The sequence below is a fragment of the Paroedura picta genome, chromosome 7 (assembly GCF_049243985.1).
Source record: "Paroedura picta isolate Pp20150507F chromosome 7, Ppicta_v3.0, whole genome shotgun sequence".
Lineage (NCBI taxonomy): Eukaryota > Metazoa > Chordata > Lepidosauria > Squamata > Gekkonidae > Paroedura > Paroedura picta.
Genome location: NC_135375.1, coordinates 55,590,668 through 55,617,563, shown reverse-complemented (window position 1 = coordinate 55,617,563; position 26,896 = coordinate 55,590,668). Strand labels below are relative to the sequence as shown.

The 26,896-nt window shown below is 42.7% G+C and overlaps 1 protein-coding gene across 7 annotated transcripts in view; it reads right to left on the bottom strand.

Moving 5' to 3' along the window:
* Positions 1-26,896, bottom strand: part of PRDM6 (PR/SET domain 6) — a 147,700-nt gene that overhangs the window by 6,412 nt on the left and 114,392 nt on the right. For 5 of the 7 annotated variants that reach the window (XM_077344410.1, XM_077344411.1, XM_077344409.1 and 2 more), the window contains one exon: positions 6,281-11,199. The exons of 1 other annotated variant lie outside the window; for it this stretch is intronic. In XM_077344410.1, coding sequence (XP_077200525.1) covers positions 11,085-11,199 — 115 coding nt within the window. In that variant the 3' untranslated portion in view covers positions 6,281-11,084. Of the gene's footprint in view, positions 1-309; positions 4,670-6,280; positions 11,200-26,896 lie in introns of those variants that run through there. One more of the 7 variants, XM_077344414.1, reaches the window with a different exon arrangement.

Below are 26,896 nucleotides of genomic sequence, written 5' to 3'. Positions count from 1 at the left end.
AAAGCCTAAGGTGACTACCAACCAAAGTTTAAAAGAGGGCAATGAGACTTATAAGCTACACAACACACCCTCAACCTAGTTACTAGGTTCCAGCTTCCAGCTTCTAACAAGATTGGACTAGCCTGGGCTATCCACGTCAAGGCACCATTGATACAATAATATAAATTCACTAGTGTGCCAAGGATTTTAGTTGTTTATCCATGCATGCTCAGATTATCTGTTTCTGAATTATAAATAGCAATTTCTAAAAAAGCAGCCATGAACCACAATAATAGAAATATTTATTAATCAAATATATTTACAGACTGTCTTTTTCAAACATGTACATGGTTTTTCATTTAAACAAAGTGTGATATTAGAGTTTATAGCACAGGAACACAGCTACATGCATGACTTAATGGATTCATTGTTGTTTACAAAAACAGTATTTATAGGATAAAAAAAATAGCCCATTTATCATTATAAGAAAAAATGACACCTTTTGGCATTTTATTCACCCTTAACAGGGATGCTTGTCTTTTTCATCTCAGTGATGTATAATATCATGAAAACAAAAAGAACTGAGAATAGAAAAAGTAAGACCAGACCAGTGGGTCAAAGTTTAACTAGGACAACAAAACCCCCTAACCCCCTTCAAAGTTCTCTGACACCTCCTCAGTTGTAACAAATAGGAGCTCCATAGTGGGTAGAGAACTTTCCACTTCACTGTGTCTCCACTAGATCAGTCACACCCATTTCATAGTCCAGAAAGTTCCTTCCCAAGTTTTCAAACACATATATTTGGTTTCTGAGGACAGGCTTAGAATACAGAAATCAGAGGCAGGCAGGCCAGAAGAAGCAAAGAAAAAGAGCCAATTCACCCAAAGACTTTAGATGGTAATTAGTTGCAATGTCAGGGTGCCCACATGGCACTCTGCAAACATATTTTCAGCTTATCTGTGCAGTGGATATCATCCTATTTAATTGCAATCAATGTCAGCTATCAGTACTTTCAATGTGTACATGTGTACATGTTTAGAGATGCATCTGCTGAATGTGGGTTATCTTTGTTGAGTTTGAAGCAACCTTAACACTTTTAGGACAGATCTGATAGTACTTCACTAGAGCAATGCTTCATTGGCCTCAAAGGAAAGGCAATATCTGCAAATGGTACTTCCTTGTTCATAAGGGACTGAGACCTGTTCACCAAAAGGGATGCCAGTCCCCAAGTGGGACCTGGGGTTCCCCTGCAATTATAGCTCATCTCCAGACTAAAATGATTAGTTCTCCTGTAAAAAATGGCTGCTTTGGAGGGTGGACTCCATGGCTTTATACTCCACTAAGATCCCATCCTGCCCCATATCCTTGCCACCCTTGGCTCCACCCCCAGAGCTGGCAATCCTATCTCTGCATGCCAGTTGATTGTGAGGTGGCAGAATTTCAAGATGAATTGCTGTAGACTGCTGCAGCAGAAGACTTAAAAAAAACCCTTCCTATAAAATCTCCCTTCAAGTAGAAAACTTGCACAGCAATGGTTAACCTGATCACCTTGCAAGTACTAGGTTTAATTTAACAAGAGTTCTTACATGCAAAATAGTTTTCAGGATTGATTACTTCTTTGCTTGCTTTCTGAAAAGGTGTCATCCACTCTCCCACCTCAAGGTTCTACCGCCTCATTTTGCTGCAAGTGTAAATCAGGCTTCTAAAAAGTTTTACTAGTGTATGTGTGTTTTTTTTAAGTATGAAGATACTGTTTCATTCTTGTTTAGGAAAAAATCATGCCATCTGGAATGTTGCCACAGCACAAAAACATTTACATCTTAGAAACATTTTATAAATCAAAATCTCAACAGCTTTAGAACTAGCATGCACAAAATTAGAACTTAAGTAACTCTCCCTTCTTTATAACTTTATTTTACTGGGTTCAAGCATTTAAGCCTGCAACTTAAATGGGAATTAATACATAATAACGCATGAATACTTAAAAAGAAATCCCACAGTTTCCTGTAATAGCAGAAACCAATGAGATTTTCCTCGGATCTAATTTCTTTGGTTTAGTTTGTCAGCTTCATTAAAGAGAATTCCATAAGCTCAATAGTGTAATTAAATACAAACTTGGCTGGGGGGGATTTTGAATTTAAATAATTCCCCATAAACTGTATTTTGGGAGTACCATTTGTATGATAAAAATACTACACAATGGTCCTGACCAATGACAACTAACTACAGCAATGTGGTATTGCCTACTTGGTTTCTAAAACTAAAAAGTTGTGTATGCACAAAAAGTTGTACATACACAACACAGCTCCAGTTCAGTAGGTGATACGAATCAAGTAACCCGTAGAAGAGTTCATCAACCAGGTGATTAGTGGAGAAAGGGGGTGGACTGAATGTAGCCCTTTTCTTTCTGTACATATGAAATCACTGATAATCTCGCTGAGAGCTGACATGTGCTGTGCGCCCCCATGAAAATTTTTGAATAAGATACTAGGCACACAGTTTATTAAACATGCTCTGCTTCTGCATAACTTTTCTACTGGAGTGGAGCAAATAAGTGCAATCTAAGGGGCTTTCCGCACTCCTTCAAAATTGCACAATGGTTGCCAATTGAAATCACTACAGTTTTGCCATTATGCACAATGTTGTTGACAATCTGCCACACACCTGAAACCGATTCGCAAAAAGCGCTTCCTTGTAGCGCTTTCAGGGAAATCCTCAAAAGTGGATTCACCCTCCGGAAAGCGCTACACTCCTGCAACCAATCTGCAACACTAGCGGGAAAGTTCTCTGTGTTACCATTGTTGTGGTTTCTACAAAGTCCCTCCCCCTGGCTCTCTCCGGCGAAGCGATCGCCATTTTTTTTTCTCCGAGCGAGCAGAGATCAATGCACCGGCGAGCCTCTGTTTAGAGGCTTCCCCGGCTTCAGTCCCTCCCCAGAGCTGTTTAGTCACTAAGCACAAACAACAGAGAAGCCCGTTTGCTGATGTATTTTCCCTTTATTTTTCACACTGTTTTCGGCCGAAAATCGCGCCTGTAGGGGGGGGGATTTTTTTTATATACTCGGGGGGAGCGTGGCAATGATGAAACGGCAGCTCAAACACACCTGCCAGCTGGATGGGTCTCTCCGTTGCAAAGAATCAACACATATTCGTTGCAACGGGTGTTTTTTTTTTTTTTTAACCTTTCTTAAAGGGAAAGGGGCTGTTTGGCAGCATGCTAACGGCCGCCCATTGGCTGCTTGACGGCCAGGGGCGGGACGAGCTCGGCAATAGCGCTTCCTTTCTAGCGATTTTTGCCGAGACCTGAAGCCTGTGGGAAACTATAGAAGCGCAACTGGATTCCACTACAAAGTCAGGTATGCATAACAACGAATTCCACTATTTTAAATGGTGATTTTTCGTTCAGCAAACAATTTGCTACATGGATCCTGGTGCGGAAAGCCCCTAAGTGATCCCCCCCAAATATCAGGATTCCCACTGATTAAAAAGAGGAAAGCAGAAAAAACAATGAAATTAGGAGAGGTCTAAAAATGTCAGAGAAATGGAAAGACAGGGAAAGAAGAGAGATGAAATGGCAGAAAATGTTGTTGATGTGAAGTCTTGTCAGGTGGTGGATGAGTAAGCATTTGTTTTTCTTATATAATTGTTCCATGCACTTTTAACTTCTTCCCAGAAAATCTACAATCTTTTAAAGCACACACTCACCTATTGCCTGTGTTTCATAGGTTTCATAGGTTCAAGTGTAAGTATTCCTCTCCCTCCTAGCATTGTAGCATCATTGCCCCAGCCTTGTGCTGTCTGGAACAAAGACCCAATAAATGGTGAGGGGATAAATTAACTTATTTCAGAAAAGGGTGGAAGCATATTTGCAGAAATGTATAATCTGCACTACATGCCGTCCCAAAGAAACTTGTAAATAGAGGTTGCCTTCAAACATATCACTTGTGTGATTTACTAAACTGTAGCAACAATATTTGGGGGGGACACCAATGGTATTTTTGGGGGGGAAAGCATATAACTGCAAAACCAGTCTTTGTCTATCCCTCAAAAGTAATATATGTTGGTAGCTTCACCCTCTATGCCTTCTTAGCCACCCCGAGGCTTTCTAAGAGAGGGGCAGCCTATAAATCCAATTAATAAACAAATAAAAAAATAGGCAGGTGAAATATGTGCTTTGCTGAAACAAACAAAAGGCCTTTAATCAATGATTCTTCTTTTTCACCTGAGTTTGTAGTAAAAAGATTTTGCATTTTTCAACTTCAGATACCTTTAATATGAACACCTACTAAATCCACTTCTCTGCAATTTAAAAATTAACTAATGTGATACACCTTAATTTTTTATATCCTGTTTCCTAGTGTATCATTAGTACATGTTCAGATAACGGTAAAATAGATCTAGGGCTGATATTTCACATTTGCCTGATTGAGGGGCTATTTTACAAAATTCAAAGACTGTTGGTATGACTTTGACGAAACATCACCGACTCTCCATATTTGTAAGTTATCTGTGTATTGCCCTCTTAAAGCCATAAAAAAGAATGAAGGATTATAGAAGCAATTTAGGTCTCTCATTCATGAGGTGATTTTGTTACATCGGTTTTGGGTCCTGAACAGAATGTCCACTGATATGATGCCCCTCACCAGGTAAGATTTCTTGTTTTTGATGGCATTCTCCTTTGTCATCTGAAACTGACACAATAACATTACTTCATGGTCACTTTACCACCTTAAATTTAACAAGGAGTTCATACTCTGTAACTGCCACATAGTGACTTGAACATGTGGAAGAGCCATCACAAATTGATGCTACAGACAATTTTTGTGTCACTTCAAGCACTATACAGTTGAGCATCCATATTCTGCTGACAGTCACTGAGGGCAGTCTTACACACACACATTGATACCTGTGAGCACTGCCATCACAGGATGATGTAATTCTCCCCTGCCCCCATGTAGTACTGGGTGTAAACTGCCCGGAGCTTTTATTCCAATCCCAGGTTGATTCAGTCCCTGCCATCTACATTGGTTTCCATTTTGATTTGGGGCGATTTAAATTTTCCTTCTGCAGCAAGAAGGATTGATCCGGCGTGACTCTACCTTTATTGAGCGATATCTTAGAGCGCTTTTAATGCTCAATATTTATAAAATCCGGATTGAGAAAGCAGGCTGTTTTGAATCTGGGCTTTGCTGCATGGTAGAGAACCCTTGATTGGCCAAAGCTGGTCATGTGACAAGCTTGCCTTAAAGGAGAAGCCCATAATTTCTCTCAACTTCTGTTGGTCTTGTATTTTTTCCCCTCCTCTGCCTTCTTCGATCCAGAAAGAAAGAAGCTTGGCTCCCCCCCCCCTTCTGAACTACTATAAGCACGTGCAGAACACTTTCCTGTTTCAATGGAGAGGGGGGGGGGGAGAGGAAGACCCAAGTTCAAATTAATCTGAATTCAATAGGATGGACAATGGAATAAACAAAGTAAGTGCAGACTCTACCCTGGTCTCATGTTCTTGTCACAATTTCTCATGATGTGGCGATCAACCACGGTAGCATCCCATGCTGGTAGCATGTGCTAGCATGGGGTCGTTTTCTTGAAGAAGATATAAGAAGTGGAAGCTGACACTGTTTCTTGCCACACTAGTATGACACCAGGGCTAGGAGCTGCTGACCAATCCCCAGACACTAGAGAGATTGGTGCTTCTTCCTACTTCAGCTCTTTCAGAGCATAAGCATTATAACCTTGAGTACCATCACATAGAACACCAAATTTCAATGTGTGATTCATGCTGAGTGTGTCCTCTTCTATCTTGTAATCAGCTATGTCACTTGATGCAGGAAATTGCCAGTGTCAGGAAATTTGAAGGCATTCATATATTGTAGTGAATCCTTCAAGGAGTTTTTCCCCTATGAGATCAAATGAATATTGTTGCCACAACAAAGGGAGAGAGGAAAAGAAACTTGCTCAGTATCTTTACTATGTAAAGTACTATAATAAGACTAGTAATTAAGCCCGCTGTATGCCGAATACAGCGGGCGCTAGAAACTGACCTTGTCGGGCGGCGGCTCTCTGCCTAAGTAGTGGTCCCCAACCTTTCTGAGGCTGGGGACCGGCACGGGCCGCGCCCGGGCCGCGGCCGCGAGCCGCGCCCGGGCCGCGCCCGCGAGCCGCGCCCGGGCCGCGCCCGGGCCGCGCCCGCGAGCCGCACCCGCGAGGCGCGCCCGCGAGCCGCACCCGGGCCGCGCCCGCGAGCCGCGCCCGGGCCGCCCCCGCGAGCCGCGCCCGAGCTGCGCCCGCGAGCCGCGCCCGCACATCGGGCCGCTTGCTGGCAGGGCCGCTGGTGGACTGTTTCTTCCTGGAACCGGGAGCGGCTGCGAGGACGGCGGAGACCATTGTAAGTTGGGGGCGAGGGGGTGGTGCGCGGGGGCTGCGGCCTGCGTGGGTTCCCTCGGGCGTCAGGCCAGGAGCAACTGCGAGCCGCGCTGCGCGCGGCTCGCAGTTGCTGGGGCTGGGAATCAGAGGGAGCAATCGGCAGGCGCTTCGCGCCTGCCGATTGTTCCCTCCGATTGTCTGTCATGAGGAAGGGTCCAATCCGGACCCTTCCTCATCCCGGACACATCCCGCCCCAGAACGCCTTACTCTTTTATTTAGTCCGTGGCGCCCGTGGCGCCACGGGCGGTGTTCAGATATGATGGGCAGATAGATTTTTTGAGTTGTTGAGAAAATTGTTATTAAGCTAGTTTTGTTTTTCTCTTTTCTCATTAATTGTATAGCAATAAAAGACTTCTGATTAAGTAATAATGATTTTCAAAATGCATTTGAAAAATTTGCTTTATATGTTACCTGTGGCCTATTTTTAGCAGTTCAGTTCTCCCGTTTCTGAACTCTTTTGAATTATTATATCTCATCTTATTGGCTGATACAAGACCAATTTTTTTATCTTGTATCCTACTGCATGAATAGTAGTTCCAGAGACTTGGGTATCATACATAATATTTAAAAATAATGTCAAAGAGCTCTGTTACAGAATTCTGTTCCTACAATTTTATGCCTTTTGTACAGACAATTTTGTGCGCTGGTTTAGAAGAGTTCAGAAGATGATGACATGCACTTCAAGTCTGATAGTGCATTGGGATGGGCTGAGGTTGAAGTGAATCCTATTGCATCAATGCTGGTGATCCACTTTCCCTGTCAAATGAGAAATGTTAAGGGCATTTCCTCACATACTCCCCGAACATCTAGTGTGGCACTACAAATATAGAGAGTGTAGAAAGTTGCTGTGAAGAATATATCTGTAAAGATATATTCTTAGGTAATTTCATGTAATATGAAACAAATTATTTTGGAATAAACTACAGTTTAGCTCCTTGGCTTATTGAAATATGCAGATGAGGTAGAACTATTGGGAACATGTCCATTTTATCTCTGAAGTTAATGGGACTGGTTTCTTTGAATCATGAACATTTCGGTTCCTTGGTTTATGTCTGAAATAGTGCAACATTTCATTTCTTTTTAAACAGACCACTCCACTGAAATAAGTATGAGAGGACTGCCAAATTATGAAAGGCATAAAACAATGTTATCAACAGTTTTAATAAGCAAAGAACCTCCATGAACAGCTACCAATGTAAGCTCCTTCCTTCTGGATATATATTTGACCCTTAGGGCTTAACTGGAGGAGAGTATGGGTAATCATGATCAGATCGTCCCAGTAGTTTTAAGTCAAATGGCAACTGGGAAGGATCTCAATTCAGGCTGGGTTTGCTGCAAAAAAGGAAAAGGGATTTAAGCCTTCCACTTCCTCATAGTTTTGTCAATCAAAACAATTTTTGCCTTGCTGCTATTAGAGCTGGGATGGGGGGAAATGCCCTTTTTTGCCTGTACTTTTTCTAATAACATCAAGAGGTACACTATTTCTTTCTATAAAACCATGCTGGGATGGAAGGGAAAAACTCCTTTATTCTTTTATTTATCTGAACCACTGCCCACATTGCTATTATTATACATCAAAAAACAATATCGTATCCAAATAGACCCCCTTGTGCTGAAACAATTAAGTGTAGTGCAATTGCAACACATCTGAAATGTTTATTGAAACCAGAGCCACATCTTTTAGTTTAAAATTCTAATTTTAGAATAGGAGTAGTTTTGAAAAGTGAAATTCAAAGGAGATTGAAGGATTAATATAAGTCTGCAAGTTGCACTTGCTATGTGAGCTTCACCTCATCTGTTGTCGTTCTTAGTGTCAAATAACTAGGATTTGAATCAGTGTCACAAAAAGTCATTTTCCTCTAACACAAAAACTAATATTGGATCCTAAAGAACTATGAACAGAGAAAATTTGTAGCAAACCATTTTGCTGCTATCCCCTTTGCCTTCTGAAAGCTGTTTCTGAGTCAGGTTATTTTTGGGTATGTAAGGGTAACGTAGCTGGCTGTTACAGTGAGTGAAAATTGGCAATGTCCTTCCCCACAGCTTTTTCCTGGAAAGCTCAAGTCACAGAGTAGCTTGCACAAGAAAGCTGCTGGGAGATAGTTCTGCTAATTCCCTCTTCTGATTGTGCCACATCTCACATAGTTTCCAATTCCTAGGATTTTCATTGAGGAGGAGATCACAGTAAAAATCCTTACTCTGGACTAATTACATGTGCAGTTCTTTAGGATCTCACCCATCCTGTATAAACTTTAGGATCATCTCTTGATTTAGATATAGAGCAGTTCTCTTAAAGAATTTTAAAAAATCAGCAGAATCTTGTGGCTTTTTTGGGGGGGAGGGGGATATATTGCAGCATATGCAATAAGCAATCACATCATGAATTTTTTTTGCACTAGGCTCTGACACATGAAAGTCACATAGATCTGATAGTCATTACAGTGTCACGGGACATTGTGGATTTTATTGCAGCAGATTAACTAGGCTATTGCTCTGGATTTTAGTATTAATACAACTGGAAAGAAAATAGGCCACTCAGGAATAATATTACTAAAATGTGAAGCCATGCATGAGTCACCTAAATTTCAGACATGTTATCAGGCTCAAACTGAGGACACGCTTAGTGAAAAAGACTGTGAGAAAACTACTTTGACAGGAACTTCATTTCTTATGGATGGAGTTTTCTGGGTATAAAGTCAAATGTGCTTGGATTATATATTTAAAAAGTTATCTAAACCTTACAAACTTCTTAAATTACTATAGTTTTGCTTGTGAGACTACACTTCAGCTGATGTCCTGCATGAGCCATTCTGCATACATTACCTTGTCATGTAGATACATCTGTGCATTCAGGATAGACCTTACTCCGAGGGAATAGTGCATGCAGAGGCATTAGTGAGGCACTGGATCAGGCGCAAACTTTTTAATGGCTTGATCCTATAAGCAGATACACTATGGCTGAAATATAAATGTTCTACTTCTGCCACAATAATGAAAGCCTATTCATAGAATTAAACTGCTCAGGTTATAGAGCTAGGGGTGCCTAGTGAAGTGAAAGCACATCAAGTTAAGTGGTATTATAAATTCCATGGCAAAATTTCATTTCCACCAGTAAAGTTATGAGGTAGGTTTTCCAAAGGCAAAAATGAACAAAACAGTTAAGTCAGAGACCTTCAGTTTAAGCCCATACAGTCCAAATGATTCCTGACATATCTTTCTGTTTGATTCCTAAAAGGGCATGAGTTGGGTTTAAGCACCAAAGATCACAATAAAGATCGACATCTGTAGGCTGAACTTTGACTCCAAAGCTTATGTCTGAATCTCTAGATTAGCTTTCATTATGAGACTTTTAAAGAAAATGTTAGATTTCAATCTTAATATTTTTTCTGGTCCCATGAAACAAGATACACAGGACACGAGAGATGAGAGGAGCTCCTCTGTGCAGGACCAGTGCACGATCTATTTTTCACCCTAAACAAGGTACATCCATCCTCGTCAGGGCCAGCACCCTGTCAGGTTTGTCCAAGTCAAGTCCTCGTACCATTGACACAAGACTTAACTTGGATCCAACAGGTGGTGGCACAGGGCACAGGAAGAGATGCCAGCCATCTCCTGTTCCATTGATGGCTGGGAGTCAGGTGAGGATCTCCAGTGTATTGGCACCCACCTCACTCTGCCACCACAAGCAATCACTCTATTGGGCTGACCACAGAACTAGTCCTGCCCACTATGTTGGGTAAATGCTCAGATGTGACTGGAGATTTTAAATATAGATAATTTGGTTGATTTTTAAATGCTACTAATACTGCCATCAAAGTAAAGACTTTTTTTCTATATCACTTTTAACATTTACATTTTTGAACATGATACTTTTAGATCAGTATGACACTGTTTCACTGAAACGGTTGTTCATCATCACTGGTGAGTAATATGTTCTATATGTTCAAATGCTTTCCTTACTGGTACTTTTACAATATATACACCTATAGATATATAGAGGACCAAGTTTATTTAACAATTCTGGGATCTCCTGGGCCAATCAACACTGGCTAATGAAAACATTTATACAAAAAAAGTGCACAAAATGGGATCTTTGAAACCATGGGAATGAATTGTCCATCAGCTGAAGGAGGTCTGACACCAACACAAAGATGGTCCTGAATTGCCTTCTCTGTCTTGTCATTTAAATACAACATTTTAAAAAATTACAGACACATCCAGAGCAGCACAACTCAATAAAACCCAGCCAAAGAAGGAGTATACCTGGGTCCACTGAGTCATGCTGAAGAAAAAGGTGCAACAATAAACATGTCCATGTGCATTCTTAGTCATAGCTATGGGCAAAAGAACCCTTAATATTAGTTGCTTTGGTATTAAATAACAATTATAAAAGCTTTTAGAAATAAAGCAATACATGGTGGGGAGGGGACTAGAAATGCTAGCTGGCCCTAGTGTCTTGTCCATTGAAATCAGCCTCATTCCTAGTCATAAATAAATAATCTCTTTCCTGGTTTCACTTCCACGCCAGGATCAATATCTCTTAACATCTTACTTATTTTATTACTGCTCTTGGTTTTCTGGGACTGATTGAAAGTTGCTCAGAGGAAATCTTTGGTTTTGCTTAAGTGTCCATGACATTTAATCATGACTTTCCTTGCAGTTTAATTCCAACCAGTCAATCAGTTAATCCACTTCAATTGATTCTGTGCTCTCTGTTATTGGCTTGCACTCATTGGGCATCCTCTGGTGTCGACTCAGCTGGGTGGCTTGTGTGAAGCTTCTCTCACACCTCTCGCACCTGGTAAAGGCAAGAGAGAAAATTGAGACTGGGGAGCTGCTCCTGGGGGTTGAAGGGTTTTGTCTTATCCTGCCTAATCAGAACAGACATTCAAAAGTGGCTTCAGATTTTACCGGCTCAAGAGGTTTAATTGGTGGCTACTTCCAAGGCCTTGATGCCTATGATGGGACAGGGCCTGTCTGATTCAGAACAGAGGGATCTGTCAATAGACAGGGGGAAGGTGATTTCTCCAGAGAGGCCTGTCCTGCTGCAGCTCTGATCACTGTCAGTTCAAATAGATAAAGAACAAAAAGAGATTTTTAGGAGTGAGCTATCAAAGAAGCAGCTTGTCTGCAGTTTTCTGCTCTGAAACCCCTAGGAGAAATTGATGACAAATAGAATTTCACTTCCTGCTAATTTAAAATCAGGAGTACTATCTATTGGAGCAATTGTGAAGCCACAAAGCAATAATCATTGTGTTTTGCTGCAATAGAAAACTCCTTTACGTCTGGGGTTGGTAAGCAGGCAGATTTTTGAAACTGGTGTCCCAGTGTTTGCTTAAACAATGTTTCTAAAATGTACTGGACAACAGTAAAAAAACCCAAAACTCAGCAGTGTATGTTCTATTAATGTCTTGCCTTCACTGGCCAACTGCATAGCAAGATCATAAATCATTAAAATGAAAGCCTTGTATAAGGGCTGTCACAGTAAAGGTAAAGGTATCCCCTGTGCAAGCACCAAGTCATGTCTGACCCTTGGGGTGACGCCCTCCAGCGTTTTCATGGCAGACTCAATACAGGGTGGCTTTGCCAGTGCCTTCCCTAGTCATTACCGTTTACCCCCAGCAAGCTGGGTACTCATTTCACCGACCTTGGAAGGAGTCAACCTTGAGCCGGCTGCTGGGATCGAACTCCCAACCTCATGGGCAGACAGCTTCAGACAGCATTTCTGCTGCTTACCGCTCTGCGCCACAAGAGGCAGAGATGTGTACAATTCAGAATGAGGCACCTATACCTATCCCAAATTTATTTTAAAAATTTCTGTCCTGCATCTTTAAACTGAAGTTCAAAAGACTTACAATAATAAAATCAATTAAACAATAAGCAGTCAAGTAATACAAAACAGCAAAATATAGTTATGACAAAAACTCCAAGAAAATTAATAGGGAGCCACAGCATAAAATCAACAATGACTTTGTACGTTATCTTTAACCAAAGCTAGTCATTTTACATACATTCAGGGAATAAGCTTATATCTTATCAGTGGTCCCCAATCTTTTTATCACCGGGGACCGGTCAACACTTGACAATTTTACTGAGGTCCGGGGGGGGGATAGTCTTTTGCCGAGGGATGTTGCCGCCGCCTGAGCCTGTGCTCCACTTACTTTCCTGCTGGCACCCTTGACTTCCCACCACCCGCTGGGAGATGCTGCCAGCAGCAGCTGCGCAGTGCCACGCCAAAGGGGAGCCCCAGCCATGGTGGCCGCTGGAGAGCACCAAAGGTGAGCCAGTGGCAGAGTGGCAAGGCTGCCCTCGAGGCAGCAGCTGGGGAGGAGGACGAGGAGGAGCCATGGCCCAGTACTGACTGATCCACGGACCGGTCCCGGTGCCCAGCCTGGGTGTGGGGGACCACTGCCTTATATCAACCCTGAAGAAAGTGTAAGTCCTAATTCTTGGTCAGAACAGTGTAATTCCTTCTAAGATGGAATATGGTAAGCATTGAAATAAGCCACAAGTTTTCAAGTAAATTGCCAGCAACCTCAGGTCATAACTATAGTTGGCAGTGTATCTAGGGTAGGATGATATGGGCACATGCCCTGGGTGCCAGTGGAGAGGGTTTGCAGCCTGAGCTGAGCATGCTGGCAGAGGAGCCACAGGGGCTACAACAGCAGGCAGGCTACCAGTGCCTGATCAGCCAACCATAGTGGCCCTGCCAGCACCAAACCAACTGGGCCTGAGCCCATGCACTTTGCAGGACCAGGCATACTTGGCCCCCTCACCCTCTGGAATGCAGCCAGAGACTTGTGGCCTGAAGAGGTCCAGCCACGGCTCTGCTGTGAACAGTCTTGGCATCTTTGCCTGTGAGCAAGAGGTGACAGTTGCTGGCTGTCAGGGCCTGGGCAGCTGCTGCAGCTGGACTTGTGGATGGTGAGGGTGCTCCCTCCAGGATGCCCAGTGGGCAGAATTTTTTAAAATGCCACCAATGCCACTTTGCTATTGTGGTGAGTTGATGCAGGCCCCGGAGGGAGGGGGGAGCGAGGGAGGGGGTGGAAATGGGGGAGTTTGAACCCAGACCTGCAGGGGAATGGGAGAAAGGGCATGAGCTCTGTCAATGTTTAAGCACTTTTAGGTCCCCTAGGCTAGCGATCCTCAACCTGTGGGCCATGTGGTCCATCGACTAATTGGAGGTGGGCCATGAAGGACGCCTTCTCCCCCCCCCCCGGCCCTTTACTTCATCCCCCCCCCCCGGCCCTTTACAACACACTTCAGGTGTCATTGTCTCCCATCACTCCCAGATGGGACTATCTCGTTGCAGAGAAACAAGCTCAAGGTTCCCATTGATTTGTCATTGTCATGAGTTAAAATTTCCATGAAAATAAAATGTTCCTTATGTTCATTGTTGTGGCGTGTCTGTATCTTATTTTGAAGGGATGTTTAAACATTACCATAGCGATCAGAGAGCATTAGGGCAGTGGTTGAGAGTAGAGGAGTAAACTACCCCCCCCCCACCGGGCCTCAGTAAAATTGTCAAGCATTGAGTGGTCCCCAGTGATAAAAAGGTTGGGGACTTGGCAGGTTTTGGGCAAGAAGTTCAAAGTCACAGGCTCCTTGGAGACTGAGCAGGCTAATGCCTGAACCTCTGTTGCCTTTTGGTTTAGAAAGGAGTACAGCTCTTTGATTCTCTTCCTTTTATTGTTGACAGCTGTTAAATTACACATACATGCATGAAGCTGCCTTATACTGAATCACACCATTGAGTCACAGATGTCAGTACTGTCTACTCAAATGGGCAGCAGTTCTCCAGTGTCTCAGGTCATTTTACATTTTACAACCCCAGAGTACACTTTTTGCCATAACCTTTTCACTCACGGGCCACTAGTATTTGAATGGGAGACCTCCAAGAATACCAGGTCATGATGCGAAGGCAGACATTGTAAACCACCTCTGAACATCTCTTTCCTTAAAAACCCTAAGGGTCGCCATAAGTGAGCAGAGACTTCACAGAACATTTCACTACCACCACCAGCTCATCTGTTTTATTGACCCTAATACCGCAGTACATCAGAGAGAAGGATGGGGTCTTCTGAGTAAAAGAAGGTGTCTAGGAGTGACTGTGAATTGTTTTCTCTGAATCATCTCTGAATACCAAAGATCAACCAGAACTTTAAGAAGAGTCAAACAGACTCATCCAAATTATAATATATTCTACTAAAGTTTAGTTCTTGAACAGTGTGACTTCTTTATAAACATTTTGAACATCTGATTAGAATGTGTGTGTGTATATGTTTTGTACAGGTACTTTTAATTTCAAGAGGGCTTGTGAAGCAGAAGATTTAAGTAGACTGTAGACTGTAATTTTAATAATTATTTAACTGATGCCACATGATGCTTATGTACAAGAAACAGAATTGGCCCAAAGGCATACCTGTGAACAGTAAGCAGGCCCTTGAGTTTTAAATATTGCACAGCAGATGTGGTGAAGTGCTACTATATTTACTTGAAAGAAAGACAACCCAGAATGTAAATGGATCCCCCTAGAACTTGTTATATACAACACATTTTATCATTGAACATAACTGTAACTTGTATGCAAATGTCAAATTACTCTGTTTTTTGATGCCATACCTGGAAATAACACAACACCCTGTGTTACATTTGAGTAAATACTGTAGCTTTTAAACAATACATCACAGGGGCATTTATCAGCATATATAAGTATAAAACATCATAAAATAACCTGTTAATTATTTTTAGGGAAATTATGGTTTGAAGAACATATGACCCCAAAGTTATACAGTCTTTCATCTCACCTACTGTTCCAGCCTAGGATGTCAAAGTGTTTAAGTTGTGTTTCTTTGATTGTTTCTTTTGGAATATTTTAGCAGGTTGCTCTACTGTTAAAAACTGCACTGTGATCTTGACAAATGTAAAATGTCAGCTCTAATGTATCAGACCTATCAGCTCAATGAAAATAACTCAGAAGTATTGATCATCTAATGATTTTTGGTGTATTCATTAACGTCTATGTGCAGATCTTCCCCTCTCCAGAGCTTCTGAAATGCTGATGACACATTAGTGTATTGCTGATTGTTTATTAGAAAACTGATTAGTTACTGGATTAGTGTGTCAAAATATACTACCTTTCACTGTTTGACAAAATTGCAAATTATGATTTTTTTTATCATGGTAGTTCTGAAATCAATCCAGTTCTAGGATTAGCTAATGCAACCTGAGGCACTGAGCACTACTTGTACTTGAAATTACACTGTTGCCTTATCTATAAACCTACATCCCTGTTTACATTCAACATGCCTACTCTCATGTATTTGGAAACAGTGTCTAACCACTGTCTCTCACTCTTGTGGCACTAGGGCAGCCTTTCTCAATCTGTTTTACTGTTGGAAAATCCCTGAAAAATTGTGATGTCAGCAGGATACATCTTCCCGCTACACCCTGGAAGTCACAGGTCACCAGAAGTGACATCACCCAAACACCCCAATCAGATGTGACATCACTAGGCTACTCCCACAGCACAGGAAGTGACCACACAGAAATATGTTCAGATGATTTGTGAACAGAACCATGCCTACACACTAGACTGGCTACCAGTTTGCTATTCTTCACCAATGGAAGCCAGTAGAAAGAGGGCTGGGGCAGCTGGAGCCTACTTTGTATAGTGGTTAGGAGCGCAGAATTCTAACCTGGTGAGCTGGGATTGATTCCCCACTCCCCCACATGAAGCCAGCTGGGTGACCTTCGGATGGCCCCAGCACTGATAAAGCTGTTCTGACCAAGCAGTAATATCAGGGCTCTCTCAGCCTCACCTACCTCACAGGGTGTCTGTTGTGGGGAGAGGAAAGGGAAAGCAAATGTAAGCTACTTTGAAACTCCTTCTGGTAGAGAAAAGCAGCGTATAAGAACCAACTCTTCTTCTCCTCCTTCTTCTATGCTGTCCTGTTGATTCCACACTCATTCCAATGCCAGAAACAGGGCTGGAGTAGGCCTGTGACACTCCATTGTTTCCCCTCCCATGCCTGAAATGGCCTAGCAACTTACTCCACTGGGCCAGGAACAGGGCTGGGCAGTCTATGCTACTCCTGCCCCCACAGTAGTTAAAATGAGAGTACTTTCCTCTCTAGACGCCAATCGCTATCTCAAGCAATGTCTCAACCAGCAAGGATTTGTATGGCTGGGGCCCTCCCTTTCCCACCAAGCATATCATTTGCCATTCTGGGAGGAGAGGGCATGTTGACATGACCATATATGGTCGTATCACCCAATTATATATATATATCTTTATCCATGGTTCCTATGTATGGTTCCTATATATATTTGGGAAACTGCCTGGGGTGGAGCAAGTCCAGCCCCTGGACAGTGTCCAGACTCAAATCTGGCCCAATCTGAGTGTGGCCAGCAAAGCACCCTGATTGGGCCAGCCCCTACACGGACCACCTCGCAGGAGCCACCAGCAGCAGCAACAAGGAGGCAGCAGCGCCAACAAAAGAGACGGCGATGGTGGAAGGAAGGAGGCCGTGGCTGTGGCAAGAATGAGACCAAGGTGGCAAAGGAGGCAGCAGTGCCAGAGGAAACTAGGCAGCACAGAGAACGCAGTGGTGGCAAGAAGGCGCCGGTGGAGAAGGCACCACCGGTGTCAAGAAAACTGTGGCAGCAAAAAGGCAGTGCCACCGAAAAAGAGGCCATGGCAGCGGCGAGGAGGCAGCAGAGGCCAGAAGGAGGAGGTGGTGGGGACAAGCCGTTGCCAGCAACAAGAAAGCAGCAGCGAAAAGGCAGCAGCGGTGCTAACAAGGTGGTGATGGCAAGGCTGTGGTGGCAGGGAGGCCCCTGCACTGGAGAATACCAGGAGGGCACAGCCTCACCACCATCAGAAGGTAAGTGCTGGTAGCGCAGGGCCCTGAGAGGAGCCCGCGCCACCAGCGGAATGCAGGAGGAGGCAGAGGCGGCAGCCCAGTCAGCCACAGCTAGTTGTATGTACACTAGTATATACAACTATATATATTTAGGCCTTCCCGGGTCATTATTAAACCCCAGGGTTTCAACCCTGGTTGAGAATGTCTGTACTAGGGTATAAATAGTTATATTAATAACATGTCTATCACTGTCTTAATAGACAGGTTATTATAACTATTTATACCCTAGTGCCACATAACATACATTATTTTATCATCTGGAATTTGAGTAAGAACCTTCCATGATCCAGTTAGTAGTGGACCAGCTTGGTGTAGTGGTTAAGAACAGCAGCTTCTAATCTGGTGAGCTGGGTTTGATTCCATGCTCCCCCACATGCAGCCATCTAGGTGACCTTGGGCTTGTCACTATACTGACAACTGTTTTGACCAAGCAAGAATATCAGGGGCTCTCTCAGCCTCACCTACCACACAGGTAGGTGTCTATAGTGAGGTGAGGAAAGAGAAGGTTATTATAAGCAGCTTTGAGACTCCTGGTAGAGAAAAGCAGCATATAAAAACCAACTCTTCTTCTTAGGGTTGCCAGTCTTCTGGTAAGGCCTAGAGACCCCCCAGAATTACAGCTGATCTCCAGCAAATAGAGATCAGTTCCCCTGGAGAAAATGGTTGCTTTGGAGGGTAGACTCTATGACATTATACCCTGCTGAGGTCCCTCCCCCCCCCAAACCTCATACACCCCAGCTTCCAGCCTCAAATTCTCCAGATGTTTCCCAATCCAGAGCTGGCAGTCCTATCTTCTGAATAAAAATGCTTAGCACTGCTTCCCTAAAAGAAAAGGCATTATCATCCTAGCAATGGGGGAAGCTCCTGTGTGTCTACAATGCCTTTTCTTTTATGGGTAAAGTAAATCACTAGTGCAGAGTAGAATCCACCACTATATGAATTATAATGGTACTCGGAGCTTCGTATAACATTTTCCCACTCATGCTGACCAAGCAACCTTAGGGCTGCCTAAGCAGTTTTATAAACAATGGATAATCTCAGCTTTTATCTAAACTGCAGGAAAGGGCAAATGCTGCAACTGGCACTGATAGTATATTTGAGAAAATCTGGTATCTCTTTGTTATTCATTTAACCATGTAAGAAACACTGTATACTTTTGGGAATAAATGGGTCATAACTATGTGTGTTAAAACTAGATCTTTTTCACTTCTTGAATGGTTATCTTTATCTCACACCAACCACTGTCCTGCATTTCATTCTGCAACTGTAGTTCATATTCATATCACCTACAATTTGTTTCTCACTGCATTCCCACTAATATTAATATAGAAAGCAGGCATTGGTTAATCCTATGCTTGGTGAATGCTTATAGTCCAAAACCAAATCAGTGTGATTCACATGCAGGTTGACTGTCATCCTATATGGCTTAACACTTATTCATTATTTGAATTGTACTGGAGCTTCATCAGACATTCTGGAGATGATAACAAAAAAAAAAACCCTAACAAAAACAAAAAACAAAAAAAACCCCACCAACTGTTTTAAAATGTATCAGTGACTCTAAATAGGGAAAGTTGCGGTATTATTGGAAACATGACAAAAACAGGATGTTAAGGGGAGGAAGTGAGTGGAGTCAACAAGGTTACATATAAGTAACACCTTAACATTAAAAGAAATCTATTTTCCATTTTGACCCGGAAGCCTCCACAATTAATTACTAAAATCTATTTACACAGCAACTACATAAAATCAATCTGATTGCTGGCACTGTTTTTGGCTTTGCTTTCAGCAGGCTATCTTCATCCAACATAATAGCTCATTGGGTGCCATTTGTTGACACTGCAACATTGTCTTTTTGTCAGTCCATTGCATTTTTGGATATGGACAAAAGTGGAATTTGGGAATCGGGACCTATCTCCCTTTTGCTTGAAGGTGTGACATTTGTACTAGGAAAGTCATGGGATCCTGGTGATTCTAAGCAGCTTGTTTATGAGAGCCCCTCACACTTTTGAGACAGATGTCTCTTACACGGAACATAAACTGTCAATTCAGAAAAACAGTTTACTGAGAACATGATGTTGAGGGCTATAGCAGAACAGACATACCACTTGCACTTTTCCTAAGCGGGGGAACAAGTGTCTTGCATGCGCCATTGCTTGGATAAGATTTTCTTGTTAGTATTATTACTGTTACATTTCATTTGATGTATTGTTCTGTTTACGTTCTATGTGAACCTCCCTAAGCCTTAGGGAAGGGTGGTATACAAATGGTAATAAAATTAATAAATATTATTTTACCCATGCCCATTAAGAAGTTGCCGTTGCATTTCTCCACACTCTTTCTGAGGATGGGAGCCCTTCAGGCTACATAAGCAAACAGCATAATGCTGAAGTTGAATCTTTTATGCACTTGAAACAGAGTCTGACAAATACTAACCATTGCAGTCAGTAGACTTGCCCATTTCTTTTTGTTATTAATTACAACAATTACAACATTTGAGTGTTTCATGATTGTCATAGTTAATATGACAAACATATTCCCCTTCTAATCAACTTATAATGGGAAAAAACATTATTTTCATCTGTTCTATTCTTCCATTGCTGCAATCTTGCCTTTCTCTAACTCAGTTGGTTTCACTTTTACAAGGTAGCCAAAATTTTCTTAAAGAGAATATATAAATGAACAAGGCAGGAATGAGGCTCTGGGTTTTCTTTTACTTTCTCCTGCTCTTTCATCATTGAGGCAGCAGGGGTTCGTCTCTCCTTCCATGCCTGCCCTGCTGTGCCAAGTCTCCCCTAAGAGCCTGCCCTTCCTTGCTTGACTGCTGCTCTCCAGCCCTTATCTCCCATTTAAGCAAAGCTCTATCAAGGTCATCCTGCTGCCACCTTACCCATCCAATGCCTTGTGCCACCACTTGTCAGTCCACCTGTTTCTTATGCTTTAGCTGCATGCCTGAAGGGCCAATCCCCTCAAGACACACTAATGTCTCTGTTACTCTGTTTGGAAACTTTCCTAACAATTCTCACATTGACTATGCATGGTGTGTTTCTTTTGTCTCCAAAATGGGGACTATTTATTCTGGAATTTGTCATGGTGACTACAATCAACATGAATTTTATTTGGTTTGAATGGCAAATCAAAACGACCTGTACCAAAGGAGAGTGTCTTCCATTGAAACCAATGGTAAGTGATAATAAAATAGAAATAGGAAAATGAAACAACAAAAGAATAATAACCAAACCAAACCTACAAAACAAATCTGTTAAGAAATGCATTTTTCTTTGGAGGTTTGAACTAGGCCAATCCCCTTACTGATTGATATTTTTGGTATTTTCTATATCAAATACAGATCAGATAATCTTTTTCAAGAACTGGTTTAGTCAAGGCCTAACCCTCTGAATATATATATTTTCCCCCTGGCATTATCTGACTAAACTGAATAGGTGCTGTTTGCTACTGGCAGTGGAAAGGACAGATGTTTAAACTTTAAAGGGGAAGAAAGTTACAAACTTATCTTTCAGCTCTCTTCTCTAGGGGACGTTCCTGCCTTTTGCTCTCATTCCCAGAACAACAGGAGAGATGAGGAAGAGGCATCTTTGCAGACCAATGGCAAAAACTCCTTAGAGAGTGCTTAGCCAATCACTGCAATGCCTTTGCAAATGGTATTGTACTTGTAGGTCTGAAGGTTACATGTTTGTTGCAAAACCTTCACAATTAGTTTTTAAAAGTTTCCTCTCTCTTGGCAGAGCGCAAGTGGGAGGTGAGGGGTCAATTGCTTGCCAGCTTCAGCCACAAGCCTTTAGATATGCCAATGGTTGGTCTCTCAGACACATTGATATGAGCAAGTCGTGCCCACACAAACACACTCCTACAGCTAAACAGGAAATATCCAGCAGGAAGCAGAAATTCAGAAGACTTAATTTCCTGAAGTCTTACGGAAAAGCTTCTCTGACCTAACCTGACAGGTGGAGTCTGTACGGAGCTTTTATTCCAATCCCAGGTCAATTAAGACCCTGCTATCTCCAGTGAATACGATTTCCATTTTGATTTTGTCTGATTCAAATTTGCCCTCTGCAACAAGCATGATTCACGCTACCTTTATCCTGCAATATCTTAGAGTGCTTTTAACCCTCAATATTTGAAAAATCAGATTGAGAAAGCATGAGGAACTCCGGCTGCTTTGAATTTGATGCAGATTCCGTGGTAGAGAAGCCCTGATTGGCCAGGGCTGACTCTGTGGTAGAGAAGCCCTGATTTGCCAAGGCTGTAAGCTTTTCTTAAAGGGCAAGCCCTAATTTTTTCTCAGAAAAAGTTTGAACGTTTTGTCGGTAGAGGTTTGTCTCGTGGTTTCCCGCCCCTCCTCTGCTGTCTCCAATCCTCTCCGCCCCACCTCATTCAAGAAAAGAAAAGAAAAGAAAAGAAAAGACAGACAGACAGACAGACAGAATGAAAGAAAGAAAGAAAGAAAGAAAGAAAGAAAGAAAGAAAGAAAGAAAGAAAGAAAGAAAGAAAGAAAGAAAGAAAGAAAGAAAGAAGTGCTTGGCTCCCCTCTCCCCTTCTGAGCTTTCCTAAGCATGTGCAGAACACTTTTCTGTTTAAATGGGGAGGGGGGGGAAAGAGGAAGACCCGAGTTCAAATTGATCTGGATTCAGCAGGATCCACAATGGAATAAACAAAGTAAGTGCAGATTCAGCCTGGGTTAAGGTGACCAGATTGTCCCACTTTTGGAGGGACATCTGGGGGTACCTGGCAAATTGTACTTATGTTGAAAATGTAAAATATATATTACAATACTATTTTTGCATTCTATGAAACTTTTTGTTGCTCCATATAGACCAAATTTTTAATCAAGAACCCCCCCCCCCGGTGTCCCGCTTTACCAGTGTTAAAATCTGATCACCTTAGCCTACGTCAGTGGAAGGAGAAAGAAAGATGATAAAACCTAGGAGTAAGGTTTTGTCTCCATTGAGGCAGATAGAACTCTGACCTAAGGTCTGTAGGAGGCAGCCATTATTACGTTCTGGCCAGTACAACTGAGTGAAGACTTAAAGGTAATTAGAACAACTGTAATCCTTTAATTCAGTGGTTCTCAACCTGGGGGTGGGGACCACCTTTCATAGGGGTTGTGGCAGGGGGAGCAATTTGGCTGGGTGGGGGGTGCTGCCACTGTTGCCGCTCCTCCTGTGGGCAGAAAAGAGTGAGATTGGCATGTGGGATAAGAGGCAGAACTGAACTGAGAAACCCCAGAAAAATTTATATACAATCATGAACAATGGATCTTTATACCATTGGTCAGTTTTGGTTTAATTATGTGAAAGAACACTTGCATAATTTTATGGTTGGGGGTCACCGCAACATGAGGAACTGTATCAAAGGGTTGCAGCATTAGGAAGGTTGAGAACCACTGCTTTAAATTAAGGAGCTTGCCTTAGACCAGCTGTTTTCAACCTTTTGACTGTGGAGGAGTCACTGAAATAATTTTCAGGCAGCCCCAGAAGTGATATCAGCTGGCCACATCTCCCTGCCACAACCCCTTAAATTACCTGTTGCCAGAAGTGACATGACCAACTGCATTAACAGGCAGTCTTGAGGAGGACTGAAGGGGGGGAGGTGAAATAAAGGAGGTGGTTTTAGGCAGGAGTATGCATGCAGGTTCTGCCCTTTCCTAGGCACAGAAACCACAAGAGAACTCATGCTTGGGAGGGGGAGCAACAGAAGAAGACAGTTCCCTATCTAGTAGCTGAGGCCATTAAGGCAGGAGGGGGAAAGCTGCGGACCCCCCTCTGGAACTCCTGCGGAACCCCATGGGTCCCTGGACCTCTGGTTGGGAATCCCTGCCTTAGACTAAGATCTACTAAGGCATGAAGAAAAAGAGAGAAGAGTTGTTTTTTATACCCCACTTTCTACTATCCAAAGAAGCCTCAAAGTAACTTACAACTGCCTTCCCTTCCTCTCCCCACAACAGACACCCTGTGAGGTAGCTGAGGTTGAGAGAGCTCTGACAGAACTGCTGTGTGAGAACATCTCTAATAGGACTGTGACTACCCCAAGGTCAAACAGTTGGCCACATGTGGAGGAGTGGAGTATCAAACCTGGCTGCTGCTCTTAATCACTACACCAAACTAGTTAAGATCCACTAAGGCAGTGGTCCCCAACCCCCAGGCTGCGGCCTGGTGCCCGGCTCCCTTTCCCTGCCCCTTCCCACAGGCCGTGAGCAAATCGGCCACCAAAGCATCTTACTTCGGGAGGGGGTGGGAAGAGGGAGCCACAGCCGCCGGCATGCTGACAGCGCAAACGCGCGTGCGCAGACTTGCCAGCAGGACTGCAAACGCACACGTGCGGCAAGTCTGCGCATGCGTGCATGCTCAGTGCCATCGCACGTGCTCGTTTGCACCCCCTCCAGACGCAAATGTGCATGCGTGGGAAGTCCGTGCATGCGTATTTGCGCCCGAGCTGCTGCGCATGAGCGGCGCCCTGGGCCGCCCTCTTCCCCCACCCCGTGGCAGCGCTCCGCAGCCACAGAAAGGTTGCGGACTGCTGCACTAAGGCATGGAGAGAGGAACAACAAGAAAGAAGAAAGGAATTGCATTTTACACATACCCCTGAGTGTATGTTTGTGCACAGTTAAAAAAATAAATTATTTATAATTTGTAGTGCTAGTATCGATTCTCTGTACTATGTTAGACCTCTACCATTCTGGACATGCTATTTTTAAAATAAGTCCCCCTGGACAGATGGGGAGGGCAGTTGGTGGGTGGCCACTCCCTCAATGATGCATAAAGCTGCATGCTGTCCCTGTGGTAACTAGATGCTGGATCGCAGGAGACACAGGGGCAAGGTCTCAGAAGAGGTGAGGAAGCGAGGAGTCCTGGCCCTTACTGTGGCCAGTTCCTAAGGCCAGATGGTGGTAGCAGCTGAACCAAGAAGATGAGCGAAAAATCCCTACAGGCATTGAGAAAGGCAGGAGGTAACCCAGGTACCCAGGTAACACTGGTACCCAGATGCATGGTGAAACAGGGCCTGCTGGTCACAGTGGGGTATTCCACTACATAGCCAATAACAAAAGTCCCTTTTAGAATCGACAAAAATGAAAGAAACAAAACCTCCCATGTACAAGTCTAATAATCAGCAAGGATGTCACTGTTTTTAATTTGTGTTAGTTCTTATAGCAGCTCAGAATAAGATGCCTCACACTAATCAGATTGGAACCTGAGCAAGAAAAATGTTACCTTGCCCAAAGCTACACAATGAATCTATTCTAGATGAAAGATTTGAAGAGGGATACTCTATCTACGTTCTACTGCTCATGAACTCTCAAGACATACCAAGGCAGTTAGTGAAAGCACTGGTTACATCTAGATTAGACTGCAATGTGCTACATGTGGGGCTGACCTTGGGATGTGCTTTGAAAGAACAATTGGTGCACAGTGCTGCAGCGAGGATGATGTTAACGGCTCATCGGGAGATATATTTATCACTCCAGTGCTGGCCCGTGGACACGGGTTCTCCATCTGTTTGCAGGCACATTTCTTCTGCCAGCATGTTTGGAATTCCCTCAGTGATCCTCTTTCCTGCCCAATGTTTTTACATTGTAGTATGTATTTTAGCTTTTGTTTTAATTATTTTAATGATGTGGTTTTGTTCATTTTAGTAGTTTTTAATATGTGATTGTATTATGTATGTTTTAATTTGTTAGCTGCTTTTATGAGGGCAGAAAGGCAGGTTATACATTTTTTTAAAACATCAACGTATCAGTATCAATACATCTGATTCTCAGTGTGTCCAAATCCATGGATACTTCAATCCAGAGACTAGAGCCCTGAACAGACAAGGCAAAATTTTCTACAAACCTGAAAATATGCCCCAGGTTGCAGAAAAATCTGAAATCTAAAAACAACAAAAACAACATTGGTGGGTTATGACATCTAAAATAATACAAGCAGTGCTTGTACCTTTAATAAATTAATTTTAATAAATTAATACCCTCAGTGGTCATTCCTAGGCAACTACAGTAGCATTGCCAGCCTTCCAGCCTTGCCTTTGTGAGTAAAAGCCAGAGGGAAGGACAAGGCCTTTCCTAGGGCTGTCTGGAACTTTGAGAGAGAACTCATTGGGGCCGGGCCTTCAAGGAACCACTGCAGGGCTTTCTACAACTCCGCTCAAGTGAGTCAGCCAAGCTCAACTGATTGCTGCTTGTCAACAGCAGCTACACCATGAAATTCAGTGAAATGTAATGGTTAGTATTTCTGCCTAGGATCTGGGAGAGCCAGATCTGAATTCCCACTCTGTCATGGAAGTTTGCTGGGCCAGTGGCACACTCTTACTACAACCTGCCATACCATGTTTCTGTGAGAATAAAATGGATGAAAAGAAAGTATGTGGCTTTAGATATCCATTGTGGCAAAAAGTGGGGGTCTAAATTAAATAAAAAATAAATAAAATAAAATAAATAAATACAGTTTAAGATGGGGGCAGGTAGATGGTTGGTGGGTGGGTGGGAAGAAGAAAAGGAAGCAAGGAAAGGATATGATATGGGAGCTTCCAGGAGGAAGAAAAGAGGAAATGGTTGGGGAGTGAAATACAGGGGCAGGATGAACTGCAACTTCTTGACTTTTCCCATTTTTACCCTCCCAAGTAGCAGAAGATATTAACTTTATGCATTTGTTGGGGAAAGGAAACTGGTGATCTTTCATGGTTATGGAAAGTTGTGTCAAGTCAAAGCTTTAGGATTGTTGAAGTGAGAGATGTTCAGAGCTAGTTGGACATTGCCTCTCTGTACTAACTTATCCTTTGTCATTTCCCATCATTGTAATAGCCAGGGCCAACCTGCATAGCTTTTGTGATTTGACAAGATCAAGGTAGCCTGGGCCATCCAGATCAGGTCATCATTCAGAATCATCTAAAAGGGATCTTTCATAGCCTGATTTACCTGTGCCTTGTATAAAGATTAGCATTAAGAAATGCACTAAAGATTTGCTCCTCAGCAACATTTTATGAAATAACTAAGCATGCAACTACTTATATTTTAGACTAGAATCTAGGGCTGCCAATTAGGATAGTGCACAAAAGGGAAATGTGGTATTTAGTCACCCTGTAAAGAACTGCAAGATATAAATGTTTTAATATATTAAAAAAGAAATATGGTTAGGATTGTCAGTATTTGGACTCTGGTCATGGGCCAGGCTCTGCCATAAGTCACAGAGAGAACAGGTTGAAACAAGACACCTTGACTTTAATTATACTCTAAAATAGTGCATGCACATGGAACAGTTGCTTATTAAAATAATGCTAAATGACATGACAATTTAGCCAGAATACTGTATTTTTATGTAATACACGAAAACAAAAGTACTCTTTTGGCATCTTTGTTTTTGCATTCAACAGGATGTAATTATCTTACTTGGAGTGATCTCTTCATTTGTATCCATTTGCTGAACAGGTTTTCTTACTGATAGCTGCTTTTAGGCTCTTTATGATTACTTTACAGGTATTTAGCATACGTCTGTTTTATATCAGCGTCATATGAACCTAGTGTCTTTCTGACTTTACGAAAACATTTAGTGATTTTGA